Source organism: Otolemur garnettii, unplaced genomic scaffold (genome assembly GCF_000181295.1).
Source record: "Otolemur garnettii isolate 467f Iridium unplaced genomic scaffold, OtoGar3 scaffold00070, whole genome shotgun sequence".
Taxonomy (NCBI): Eukaryota; Metazoa; Chordata; class Mammalia; order Primates; family Galagidae; genus Otolemur; species Otolemur garnettii.
In genome coordinates, this window is record NW_003852465.1 from 6,024,148 (window position 1) to 6,037,943 (window position 13,796).

Genomic DNA, 13,796 nt, shown 5'->3' on the forward strand with positions numbered 1-13,796 from the left:
AAACTCTTGGGCTCAAACGATCCTCCTGCCTCAGCCTCCCCGTAGCGGGGACTGCAGGTGCCCACCACAATGCCAGGCTAGTTTTTCTATTTTTAGTAGAGATAGAGTAGCGCTATTGCTCAGGCTGGTCTCAAACTCCTGAGCTCAGACAATCCACCTGCCTCAGCATCCCAGAGTACTAGGATTACAGGTGTGAGCCACCGTGCCTGGCCTGAATACATTAAATTTTAGCTGCCTATTAGAATCCAGTGGAGATGGATAGAAATCTAGAATCTATAAGTGTCAAGGAATTTCATATTTTTGCAAGAGTTGTCTGTAGTCATTGTGACCACTTTTTCTTCTCTCCTTCTCCTGTGAACCTACTCGAGACTTTTATTCCCGCCTCTGAAACGGCTGAGGTCACCAATGGACTCCTGTAGATGGCCAATTCTCTTCTTATTCAACCAAAGCTATTCCAGCTACTGAAAAATAACTAGTTTTTATAAAGCCACCCTACCTATCAGGTTCATTCCACCCAGAATGTCATTTTCTTCTTTTCTGAAAAAAACTTAACTTGGCTTCTCGAACCTCACCCTGTCCTTCCTCATTCCTCAGTCCAGGCCTTTTCAGTCTCCTGTGCTGGTTATTCCCCATTTTCCCAAAGCATGTGTTGACGGGAGTGCCCTGGTGCTCAGTCCTCAGACATTCTTCCTTTCTAGAAGCTCGTTTTCTGAGGGATTTATCTAGTCTTAAGTTTCTATCTCCAGTGCAGGTCTCTTCTCCTAATTCCAGACTCGTGCCTACTGGACATCACACAGATGTCTCATGTCACATTCAAAAGTAAGGATCCAAAACCAGCCCCGCCCAACCCCTTGCTCTCCCGCAGTCTCCCACATCTCAGATGTGGCAACTCCATGCTCCTCATTACTCAGATAAAAATTGCTCAGTCATTCCTGACTCTCCCATTTTCTTCCTCACACCCATATCCACTACATCAGAAACTCTTTTCAGATCTACATCAAAATACATCTACAATCCCATCCACCACAACAACCCTGTCCAAGACAAACATCTCTTGTCTGAATTATAGAACTAGTCTCCTAACTGCTCTCTTGCTATTACACTTGCAACTCTACAGTCTGTTTTCCATAAAGCAGTCAGAAAGAATGTTTTAAAATGTAAGTTAAATCATGACACCCATGTATTGAAAACTCTCCTAGGGCTTTGCATATTAGGTAAAGTAAAAGCACAAGTTCTTCTGTTAGTCTGCATGGCCCAAAGGGCTTCGTAGCACTCCCTCCCCGGCTGGCCTAGACCCCATCTCCTACCACTCTCCCTTCTCTCACTAGGTGCTATGGTTTGACCCAAGTCAGGTGTTGGAAACTTGATTCTCAATGTGGGAGTGGTGAGGCCTAAGGGAAGGTGTTTGAGTCACGGGGAAGTGCCCTAATGGATGCATGAATGTTGTCATCTTGGGAGTGGGTTTATTATAAAGGACGATCCCCCCACCCATCCCTTGTCCTCTCTTGCCCTTCCATCTTCCACCAATGGATAATGTAGCAAGATGGCCCTCAACAGATCCTGGCACCTCAACTTGGATTTCTCAACATCCAAAACCACGAGCCAATAAATTTATGTTCATTCTAAACTACCCAGTCTGTGGTTTTGTTATAGCAGCATAAAATGGACTAGGCACTAGGCTGTAGTCACCATGGCCTCTCTACTTTTCTTGAAGACACTAGGCAGGCTTTTGCTCTTGCATTTCTCTTCTTAAAACCCTGTTCCCTAGAACTCACATGGCCTGTTCTCTTCTGTAGGTCCATGCTAAAATGTCACCTTCTCAGAGAGGCTTCCCTGGACCACCCAAAGAGAGCCCAGCACCAACCGTGCTTCTTGATCACACTTGCCTGTGCCATTTTCCCCACCAGTATCCATCATCTCCTGATGTGAACTTATTTGTCTCTGTCCACTAGAAGGGAAGGTCACGAGGACAAAGACATAGTCTGATTTTGACTATTGAATCCCAACACCCAGAAAAGTAGCCGGCATATACTTGGTTCCCAGCATACACTTATTTGTTGAATGAATACACAGAGGGATGAAGAATGAGCACAGTCTGTATCAAAGCAGTGACACTGAAGCTATGCGGCAGCCGGCCTGCAAGAGCATAGGCCCCTTCTTAGTTTATAGAACAGACCAGCATGTGTAACCAACAGCAGACATGACGATGTGCGATTTCTAAGGCAAGGTGATAGAAGTCGTTCTGGCTTCCACCTTGCCTATTCTCTGAGAGGCCTTCATGTTGTGAGGACACTCGAGCAGCCGGTAGAGAGTCCCGTGCGGGAGGAACCTTAGGCTTCTGTTCCCAAGTATGAGAACAAACGCTCACAGAGGCAGGTCTAGGATCATAGCCAAGCCCTCAAGTGAGCGCAGCCCTGGCCAGCATCCTGACCACAGCTTCGCGCGAGAGAACCCAGACCAGAATCCCTGACGATGCTGCTCCCAAGTCCCTGAGCCACAGAAACTGTGTGACATAAAACGTTGGTTGCTGCTGTGAGCCACTAGAGTCCAGGGTGATCTATTATGCTACAGTCACCATGGCTCTTGGTTGGTTTTCCTTGGACCTCTTGCCTTCCTTCTGTCTACAACTTTGTTTCCTCAGACAGTCACATGCCTCGATCTCTTCCTTTCTTCAAGTCTTTGCTAAATGCAGCAGCAGGTGACAAATAAGGACGTGGGTGAGATAGCCAGGAGGGGGGAGCAGCAAGATTTAGCAACTGACTTGCCATGAGGGGTGAGACTGAGGAAAGGATTAAAATGGCTCTTAAATTCTCAGTTTGTGTCACTAGCTGGTGACAGTCTCTGATTTAGGGAAGCAAGCAGGGGGCAGAGATTACACATTTGGTTTTGCACCTGCTAAACTTGAAGTGAATGTCTAAGACACATCTGAGTGGAGAGGTCCAGCACCAGGCAGATAGACTATCTGCAACATGGAGGAGAGATCTGGGCTGGAAATGAAATCTTGAAACCAGAGCCAGCTACGCCATTTTCAGGGCCCAGTGAAAAATGAAAATACAGGGTCTTCTGTGCAAAGACAGCTGCTAAGTCACCCTCCAAACAGCCATAGGACTGAAAAACCAGGCTCTGGCTGCAGGCAGGAAAGTCCAGCTGGATATCTCCCCTTCCCACTGGCTCACTGCTGCAACCCACAACGGAAGGACAGACTCTTAAGAGATCAGAACTTCTGTGCCGGGATGCACTTGCACAGGGCATGGGCAAAAGGCTCTCCCCAGCGAGTCTCCCTCTGGCTGCATCGTGGAACTGCCAGTTCAAAGTGCAGACAACTGACACTAAGCCCTACCCCAAGACACTGTGGGTGTATGTATATGACCCTGACCTTCTCTGGGCCTATACCCAGATTCCCTCTGAATGCTGACTACAACAGGGGTCCTGGGTGGGGTCAGGAGGAGGAGTTGAATCATGGCCAGGGAGCAAGGGAGCTGGAGGCTGAGGGCCCATTCTAGGAGACAGAGAGGTGGCAGGAGACAGAACTTGACATGAACTGACAGGATTTGACATGAACTATACCATTGATCTTCACTTACAAAACAAAAATTCAAAAATAACATTATTATTAAGAATTTCAAAATGGCAACCACAGACCATTAAAACCCCCAGTGTTAGGCCTTTCTGAGTGTAGGGCCCTGTTTGAATGCACTGTTTGTCCATAGAACTAGCCCTCTTGGAATAAATGGTAAGTTACAGGACTGATTGAGTTCTATAGGGAAAGACGAAAAGAAAAGGGGCCTGTGGATTGAAGCTAGAGAAATACCAGTATTCACAAGATAAGCAGAGTATCCTTGGGGCCAAAGGGTGTACTTAATCAGGAGATAAATGAATTAGAAAATATTTGTTCTGTGATCACTGACTTGGAAAAGCTTTGCAAATACAAATCACCTGGCCATATATTGTTAAGAACATTTTATTTCATAAAGTATTCTTGATATGGATGACAATTCTTCAGAGCCAAGGACACAGTTCTTATATAGGCCAATTACCTGGATTATTTTCAAGGTATGTGCCAACAAACGTATACACATCTAAGAAAGGAAAGAAAAACTATTAAAATTGAATGTAAAACTCAATATATATCAACAACAAAGGATAAATACAAGTCACATTGAGTAACTTTTTTAATTGCAGAAGTCAAACATGACTTGAGTATTACAAATTTAATACAGAGTTTTCCTTTCTTGAAATGTGTATACATTTTTCAGAACCCTCTGCATATTGTTCAATGGGAAAAAATAACGTATGAGAGAAGCTGCTGGGAATAAAATGGATTAGAGGAAAGAGTGGAACTTACTAATAATAGACTCACAGCTAACCTAAGTTAATAATTCATTTCCTTTTAGCAACAGTTACCTTTATGTATAAGACCAGCAACATTTATCAAGCGAGAAAAATGTAAACTCTAAAATCATTCCCAATAACTCATTGAAACTTGTTGCAAAAGCAACCACAATAGTTTTCTAACTACAAATTACCTTTGAACAAAGCCTCAGTTCATACAGACCAGAACTTTTGGTGAGAAAACTGTGGCAGTGAGTTGACTTTTAAGAGTTTAGAATTGGTGTGTGTGTGGGGGGAGGGGAAGCAATTAAAAAAATGGATTTGGAAATGTCTCTGGGGGTAGTTTACGCAGTGGCTAAAAACACACATTCTGGAACAAGAGGCATGAGTTTGAATCCCAACTCTGCTACTCCCTCCCCCTCTGTGTGATTTTGGACACACTGCACTTGTGCCTATGCAAGAGGGTGGTAACAACTCCTAAGCTTATTATGAAGATTAAATGACTGAACGTCTGTAAAACATTTAGAACTGTACCTAGCACATAAAAAGCACTATATGTGCTTTTGTTAAGTGGGAATTGTGAAAACTGATCAGGTAACCAAAATATCCCTGGCACTTTCATAAAGAATGAAAGTAAGTATGTATGGGAAAATAAAAATGCACTGATTTCATGTTATTGTAATAATCCTGGTACTTCAGTAGAAAAAAACATAAGCAATTTCAATGAGAAGTGTTAGCAAGAAATAGAACGAAGATTTCAAATACAACCTCTAGCCCCTTGGAGAAGACAAAATCTACCCATTTGAATTCATCACCTGTTTTGAAAAAAGTTCTGTAGACACACAAACAAAGGGACCTGCAGTTTTAACAAAGTATGACATTCCTTTGTATTGGTCCCACCGCTACCTTTGGTCTCTAAAAATGATTGTTTTAAAACTCTCTGCCTTAGTTTTATTTCCTCTTGTTATTGTATTTCTCCACATTGCTTTACAAAAGAATTTACATCTAACTACAGTGGCCTTCTGCTTCTTTTGCCTCGTTGACGTGGAGGACTAAAATTTCCATTGTCCAAAGGAGCGGCACACTTTGGCCACCTTCTTGCGACCACTCCCTGTGCGCGCCCGCGCGGGCGGGGTGGAGGGCGCTTCTCGCGTCTCCGCAGCCTCGATTGATGCGGAAATCCTCCTAATCTTTCTTTTAGAAGAAGATTCTCTCTCCTGTCCCTGATTCTTCACGGGTTTTACCTTTTTACTTCGCCCCCGTAATCTTACAGATTGCACTCTGCCCAATTTTGGAGATAACAATTTACTTATAGATGCCCACGATGAGCTCCACGTCGCCTCTAGACGCCCTTGAACGCGCCTGCCTTCAGGGCTCTTCACGCGAGCTGAAGCCACGCTTTCCCCTCTCCAGGATCGGACGTCAGAAAAACCCAGCCCCACAGCCTGTGCCCAGGGTGACCTTAGCACTCCAGGCCGCCCCCGCGGGGGGCCTGTCCGCCCCGCCTCGCGCGCGCCGGTCCTGCCCCCTCCCGCGCGGCCCCCGCGGGCGGGACGGGTCGCGGCTGCTCCCTCGCGCCTCCCGACTTCCTCCCGGGCGCCGCAGACCCGGGGAAGTTCAATCATTCCGCAGCGAGCTCGCCGGGCGCACTGGGCATGCTCAGTCGCCGGCCGCGCCGGGCTGCAGCGAGGCTTCCTCGGGCGCCGGGCTCGGGTCTGCGGCCGCCTCGGCTCGGCTTCTCCCGGTGCGGGCTGGGCACAGCCGCCCCCTGAGCAGAGCGACGCGCGCCCCGCCGGCCCCCGCCGCGGACCCCGGGACAGCTGCTTCGCTCCGGAGCCCGGGAGCGCCCCGACCTCGCGCCAAGTTCCGAGTCGCCTTTTGGGGGAGACATGCAGAGGATGACCAGGAACGTTCTGCTAGACATGGAGGAGGAGGAGGACGAAGACGATGGGGATATCGGTGAGTGCGGGGTCCCCGCGTCCACACCCGAGCGCACGCGGCTAGCAGTTCGGGGACTGCGGCGGGGGAGCGGACCGGGACCCTCGGCCGCTCCGGGAAGGGGCAAGGGAGGCTCGCTGAGGCGGCCCGCCAGCCAGCTCGGGCCCGGCTGCGGCACCGGGGGCTCGGGGGCGCTCGCCCCGAGGACAGTCCCTGGACCGGTGAGGGATACGGCCGCTGAAGCTTCTCGGCGGACACCGGGACGCCTCCGCGCGTGCAAGTCTCGACTCGAGCAACTTTGGGGTCATTTCCTCCGCCTCCCACTAAGCTGGGTATTGCTGAGAGCAGGGGCGCAGGGGCGCGCCCTTGGCGGGTCTCGGGGAGCAGGCCCGAGTTTGGGGAACAGGGTTCCACACACCCCCAGTGTTCCCTGGAGTCCCAGCGAATCGACAGCTCTGGGAGGGTGGGGTAGGGCTGGGCGGGGCGGCCCTGGGAAGTGATTTGACTCCGGCAGGCGCGGGCTTGGGTACCCTTCCCTTCTGCGGAGCCCGCAGGGGCAGTGGAGGAATTCTTCCCCCGTGCCTCCGGGGGCTGGGCCGCAGGTCATTCCCTACCCCCTGCGGGGCCCTGGAGCTGGGGGCCGGGGGCAGCCTGGGGTGCCCCGGTTCTAGTTACGAGCTAAGAATGCTTAGAAGTGGTAGGCGGAACCGAGGAAGAGCAGTTTCAGAGTGAAAAAGCAAACAAAAGGGATGGGAGGAGTTGAAGGGGAAACGAATGGGAGGAGTGGGAGAAAATCAGGTCCCTAAGTGAACACTGACCAGGAAAGATGACATATTGAGTCCCTCCAGGAGCCTGTAATTAAATTAGCGTGCCGGTCTGTTGTGGCGACTCCAGCTCAGTCGCCACAGCTGGACGCCAACTCATTTCTGAAACAGACCAGAGCCCGCTCGTGGCCTAAGGCTCTGTTCTTCTCGAATTAACTTTAAAAGTAACTTAATGTAGGGAGTTGGGTGTGGTTTCCCTTTCACGTCGTAGACGCTGATCATTTAAATCAAGAATTTGGTAACTTCCTGGCTGTCCCGATGATGAACTACGAGGATTACAACCCCCATGATTTGGTTTTACCTTTCTTTCGTTCGAGAACAATTTCTTAGGTAGTCATGCAATGGAGGGAGCAGATTCCACTATTCTTTTTTATAGTGAACAAAACTGAAGCTCACAGTTAGAGCTCCCTAGCTTCTCTTTCAAAAAGTCAAAAGGGGTTTCTGACTTGCAAGACCAGTACTGATGGTCTTTGTGACGTCTTTCCACCACGTCACTCTGGCTGTCAGATAATAAATGATATTCCTACTTAGCTAGAGTTAGCAAGAAGGGATGATTACACAGAAATCCTAAAGTTAAAGTGATAGCAAAATTAGCATTGTCTGTTTCCTAGGAAAATATTGTCTGTTGTGGTAAAGTGTCACTGTTTATATTGACTATTGTAAATAAATGAGAGTAAAAGCCCACGTGGAAATTGAAGTAAGCAAGAGGCTCTGAGCTTTTTTGGTTCCACCATGTCGTCCGTGAGTCTCAGTATAGAAAGAAAACTAATTTGGTCTAGTGTGTTTGCTGATGAAGCATTATAAAAATTCTTAAGTGTATGGCAATGGTTCTTTTTATTTTTAATGACAGGTATGATTGAAGCTTGCTCTATCAGGTCAAACGGTGTAGATATATAAGAAATTTAAACACTTCTACCCCTCTCCACCCCACTCTTCAGAAACTACTAATATTTATACTTTAGTATGTATAAGGGTCAACTCAATAGTAGATAACATTTAAACAGATCTCAGTAATTTGGGGTTGTTCTTTTTGGAAATAAAAATTTAATGAGTTTGCAGTGACTTTATATCAGAAAATGTCTTACCGGGCCAATGAAGAGTGTATGCCATTATAAAATAAGAAGGCTTGTTTTTTTTGTTTTTTTTTTTTTTTGCAGTTTTTGGCCTGGGCCAGGTTTGAACTCGCCACCTCTGGTATATGGGGATGGTGCCTCACTCCTTTGAGCCACAGGCGCTGCCAAAATAAGAAGCCTATTGAAAGGTTTCCAGGTGTAGGCTAATAGTGTGCAGAGCCTGTTACAAAATAATTGTAATTTCCAACTGTGGGGAAAGAGATTGGGGAAATGAAGATTATAATTTTAACCTCTGCCTGTAGTTTTGTAACGCAGGGCTGTGTTGAAGCTATTGACTAATACATTTCTCCTAGTCTTTGGTTGTCACTGCCAACAGCTATATAATAGTTTAACACCCACTTGGGTTCTGAAGATCTCTGTAAAATCCTCTGTAAGTATTAACTTTCTAATTCAGAGCAGGAGAATTATTTTGGCACAAGTTCCTGGGTATACCAACTGACATCATCTTGGGCTAATTTTCAGGAGATAAAAAGAAAACCTTTTCTGACTAGATGTGCTCCCTGATTATATCATAGAGGTGTTTTCTGAACTTCTATGGAAGTGTGCCCTCTAGCAAACTGGGATTTAGGACCTTATTAAGTGGTGGATTTCTGCTTGCTTTTGAAGCATTGTTTAGTACTTTCAAATGTCAGGGTTGCCTCCTAGATTAGATGAACTGATCTGGAGGATTAAGATGGTAAATCTGACCATTAGTGTCATTTCCTTGTTTGCTTAAGTTCTGGGCACCAGAAATTATACCCAAAGGTTTACTCATGAGGGAGGCAACCTGTTGGCTTAAAAACATTTTTGCAGGCTCGGTGCCTGTAGCTCAGCAGCTAGGGCTCCAGCCATATGCACCAGAGCTGTTGAGTTTGAATCCAGCTCAGGCCTGCCAAACATCAATGACAGCTACAGCCAAAAAATAGCCAGATATTGTGGCAGGCGCCTATAGTCCTAACTACTTGGGAGACTGAGGCAAGAGAATGGCGTAAGCCCAAGAGTTTGAGGATGCTGTGAGCTGTGATGCCATGGCACTCTACCCAGGGCGACATAGTGAGACTGTCTCAAAAAAATTTTTTTTTCTTTTTTGCAAAAGACCATTTATTTTGTAAAGCAACTCCAACAGCCCACCACAGAAGTTACACCTGAGCAGTAGTGTAAGGAAATTTGTGGCTTGTAGCCCTGCTGTGCTGCTGGAGACCACATGTCTTTGCCAGCCATGGGAGGCAGGTCGTGTGCTCCACTGCCTGTGTGCAGAAGAGTGTGCCTGGCTGCTTTGTCTCTAGTCCCTTCCTCCCCAATTAATCAGTGAATTAAATTCATCTCTTCCCGTTGATGTAGAAAGCAATAGGAAGAACATCTTTCATAGCTGGAATGTAGAAATCAGATTAATACGCTGTTTATTTTGTTTCTTGCATTCTCTATGGTTGAACTTTGCTGAGGAAGGAAAAGAGGTTCCAAGAGAGAAGAGAGCTATCAGGGACTACTCAGATGGTTCAGACAAAGAGGTTTTGTTTACATGGTTGGTCGCTTGCTTTGGGTTCCCAGCCTGTGGTAGAGCTTACTCTCTGATTCCCATCACTGATGGCCATGTCACGGGGGGTACACAGAGGCCATAGTCTGCGACCTCTGAGAGGTGCCTTTACTGGCTCCTTTTTCATTTTTTAGACTTATCTTCCCATACCGTCTCCCCTCAATACCTATTTCATGTTTAATTACCTGCAAATCTGGTCCTAGCCCCAGTTTTGCTTCTTTATTGAGCAAATTTGGGGTTTGGGGTTTCCAAAGGATGGGGGTTGTTGAAACCTTGATTTATAGCCAATCATTGAGCAGTCCTTCTGTGCCATGTGTTGGGAGACTAAAAATGAGGTAGACATAGCTGTGTGCTCTGAGAGGAGGGTTCCTTGGAACCAGACTGTGCTGTTGTAAAATACACACAGTATTTGGTCTTTGTCCAGTTTCCTGGAATACAACTCCTAAAACCCTTGGAATTTTCAAAGTGATAAGGGTCTTTTTGTATGCTGATAAGTGGACTGGTGGCTGGCAGGCCTTAGGTAGCTTTAGGATTGGTGGGGATCACTGGAAAGATGGAGGCAAGATTAGAGGGTAGGGAGTTTCAGCCCCACCCTGCAACTCCACTGAGGGCAGAGAGGAGCTGAGGGTTAAATTGATCACCTCACCAAGGGTTTAGTGATTTAATCATTCGTGCCTGTGTAATAAAGTCTCCATAAAAACCCAAAAGTTCTGTGAGCCTCTCTAGCAAATCAGTAGAACCGAAGGATGAGGGTTGTTGAAACCTTTATTTATAGCCAATTGGAAACAAGCTCAGGTAACACAACCTGGGTTTGTAATTAGCATTGGAAGTGGGGGGCAGGCTTGTGGGACTGGGCCCTCAACCCGTGAGATCTGATGCTATCCTCAGGTAGATGGTGTCAGGATTTAATTGATGTTGTAGCCTTATAGGTTCATTTTGGCACCAGGGGCGAGTTTCCTGGAAGACGGTTTGTTTATGGATTGGGGGCCAGGTGGGACGGGGAAGAGCTCAGGTGGTGAGATGAGTAAGGGGTCAGTGAGTGATGGGGGCAGGTGTGAATGCAGCTGAAGCTTTGCTTGCCTGCCACTTGCCTCCTCCTGTGCAGCCCGGTCCCTAACAGCTCATGGATTGGAACCTTTTTGGCACCAAGGACTGATTTCGTGAAAGACAGTTATTCCACAGGGGCTAGGGGGGCACAGTGTTCAGGTGGTAATGCTGTCTGGCCTGGTTTCTGACAGGCCATGGGTGTGTACCTGCCTGAGACTTGAGGGGGGGACCATAGCTCTAGACAGCAGGAGTTACAGCAGAGAAGGAGTTTAATCTCACAGGTGCCATTGAGGAGATGGGAGGAAGAGTTACAGATAGTTTGGTGGACAAAAGGCAAAGCAATTGGGTCTGCTAGTTGGCTGGGCTCTGAGGGGCCAGTTGTCCTCTTCACTGAGTCCGTTCTTTCTTGGATGAGGGTTGCAAGACCACTTGAGTCAATTTGTTGCTGTGGGCCACTGGTCTGGGTGGGTCAGCCTTTTTACTGGAATGCAGGGCCTGGAAAATTCCCCAAAATAGCCTTAGATCGCACAAGGGAGATGTTATCTATGGACAGTGATTGAGTCTTGAGTAGGAAGCAGTTACAGGGTAACAGCTGGTTCCTTCTTCTGTGTTGATTGATGTCGAGTGAGAGAATATTAAAAGTACTTTGTGTTTTTCCACTCCCTTTTCTTCTAAACCTGTCAGGAACCCAGAAAACTATTATCGATCCTTTTAACCCAACGAATGCTCACAATGAATTCTCACACTTATTTTTGTGTTCCACACAATTAACCTTCATCTGTTCTGTCTTTGTTGTTGGTTATCTTTTCATTGATTTCTTGGTGGCTGGGTTTAAGTCATTTGGGTCTTCTAGAGATCATGCAAAATATCCTAAAGGTTGTAGACATTCCATTGTTGCCATTTTTAAAAATTGCCACTCTTCCTCACCCCCCTCTAGACTGTGAGCTCCCTGAAGACGGGTGCCTTGTTGTGGTTTGTGTCCTAAGCTGTGTCCCTCATAGCACTTTGGTAGGAGCCAACCAAGTAATTCTTAAAAGAATGCAGATTTATTCTTTTAAAATAATATGATTAACATAATGCTGAGTGGTTTTATGGCCCTGGTATCATTCTCTTCTGGGGCACTTTGAGATACCCCCAGTTATCTGTTCTCAAACTGTTGAGTGTGCATGTTCTGCCAGGCACTCTGCTGGGTTCCTGGGTCAGTGCCCTTCAGTACCTCACTATCTAGAAAAGGGACAGATTTGTGAACTGGCAATTGCAGCACTTGTGTTAATGCTGTAATCAAGATGTGTACCAGGCTGAGAGGTAGCATCAGAGAGAAATCCAGGAAAGGTCTCCAGAGGTAGTGCCTGAGCCAGCCCTGGAGGGACAAGAAGGCAGGTGAGGGAACGGGGCCAGACAGCAGAGTCCTGAGTATTCCTGAAGACACCGTGGTTTCTCAGAAAATAAATCTTGATGCTGCTCTTGCCCGGTTCACTATGGCAAGGGGACGGTGTGTTGTATCGAGCCTGGCTCCCCAGCCTCTTCTCGTAACACTCAATTGTTCTTTGGATCTGAAACAAATACAGCTGTAGAAGAGTAGGAGCTGCACACACACACACTAACCCCTTTCTCTCTCCTCAAGGGGTTGCAACAGGCATGCATATGGATTGCACTAGATTTATTACTATTATTTTCCTTTTAAAAACCTAGAAATTTAGACAAAAGGCTTCTGTAATGATTTGAGGGGAGAATATGAAATATTAGTAAAAATTGCATGATCTAGCTTTAAGTTAAAGGATGGTGTTGAGTTCACAAAGTGGTATTTGTAACACTTTAGATTAAAATGATTATGTTTCAGCTCGGCACTCATAGCTAAGTGGTTAGGGCGCCGGCCACATATACTGGGGCTGGCAGGTTCGAACCTGGCCTGGGCCTGCTAAGCAACAATGACAACTACAACAATAACAAGGACAAAAATAGCCAGACATTGTGGCGGGTGCCTGTAGTCCCAGCTACTCAGAAGCAGAGGCATAAGAATTGCTTAAACCCAAGAGTTTGAGGTTGCTATAATGCCACAGCACTCTACCGAGGGCAACATAAAATAAAATAAAATGATTATGTTTTAATAAGTTTCTGTTCTAGCTAATACTTTGGGTTTTCTTCTTTTATACTGTATTTAGTTTGCATTTTGTATTCTAGCTGATTCAGTACATCTTAACAAAAAGCTAAGGGAGAAGCTCTAATTCTGTACCCCACAGCCTGGATATCATAATGCATTTCACATAGACATTCAGCAAAACCTTTGTTACAGGACAGCATTTTAGATTTTAATAGGAGCTTTGTATGCCATATGATTTCATGATTGCTTTTGATACAATGCATTCAGGGCTGGGTCTGTGCAAAACGGCTAGTTAAGAAGAGAAAACATCATTTCCAATATACTTCAATCCAGGAAACATGCTACCTGACTGATTGGTAGATCATATATAAAGATAGAGCTTGTGTGGAAATCTAATGCAATCAAATGATTATCTTATGACATATGCCTTTTTTTTACTTTTCCTTCATTTTTGTCTTTCTAGTACTGCAACCAAAATTAATTAGCATCCATCCTAAGAAGCAGTCAGTTTGAAGAATACTAGATGAATATGTCAACAGTAGAATATTTTGGATATGGACCAAAGAGCCATTCAGATACTATTCAGCCAAAATGTATCAGATGCAGCGTTTTCATAGGAGACAAGTTGAAGGGTTAATAGGCAACTTTCTCTGCCATGGTTTTTGTTATTGCTCTGGCTACATGTCTGAATACGAATTGAAAGATCTTGCTGCACTAGGTTATTCAGCAGCCAAAAATACAAATGAAGGAAAATACATTCTTTTGTGAAAGCCAGATGTTGCTTTTGTAGTTAATGCTTTCATTCTGGGACATTGAAATTCTTTTATTCCCTACATTATTTTAAAATACAAACACTTGAAATTGGGGGAAAAAAGGGGATTTGGGTCTTTAAAATTCACATTTCTATA

At 45.8% G+C, this 13,796-nt stretch overlaps 1 protein-coding gene across 2 annotated transcripts in view; it reads left to right on the forward strand.

The window, feature by feature from the left end:
* Positions 1-5,983: 5,983 nt before the first annotated feature.
* Positions 5,984-13,796, forward strand: part of ANO6 (anoctamin 6) — a 182,000-nt gene continuing 174,187 nt past the window's right edge. Inside the window, exon 1 of one of the 2 annotated variants that reach the window (XM_003793553.3) lies at positions 5,984-6,291. In XM_003793553.3, the coding sequence (XP_003793601.1) occupies positions 6,222-6,291 (70 nt within the window). In that variant the 5' untranslated portion in view covers positions 5,984-6,221. The remainder of the gene's footprint in view (positions 6,292-13,796) is intronic. The other variant, XM_023515374.1, reaches the window with a different exon arrangement.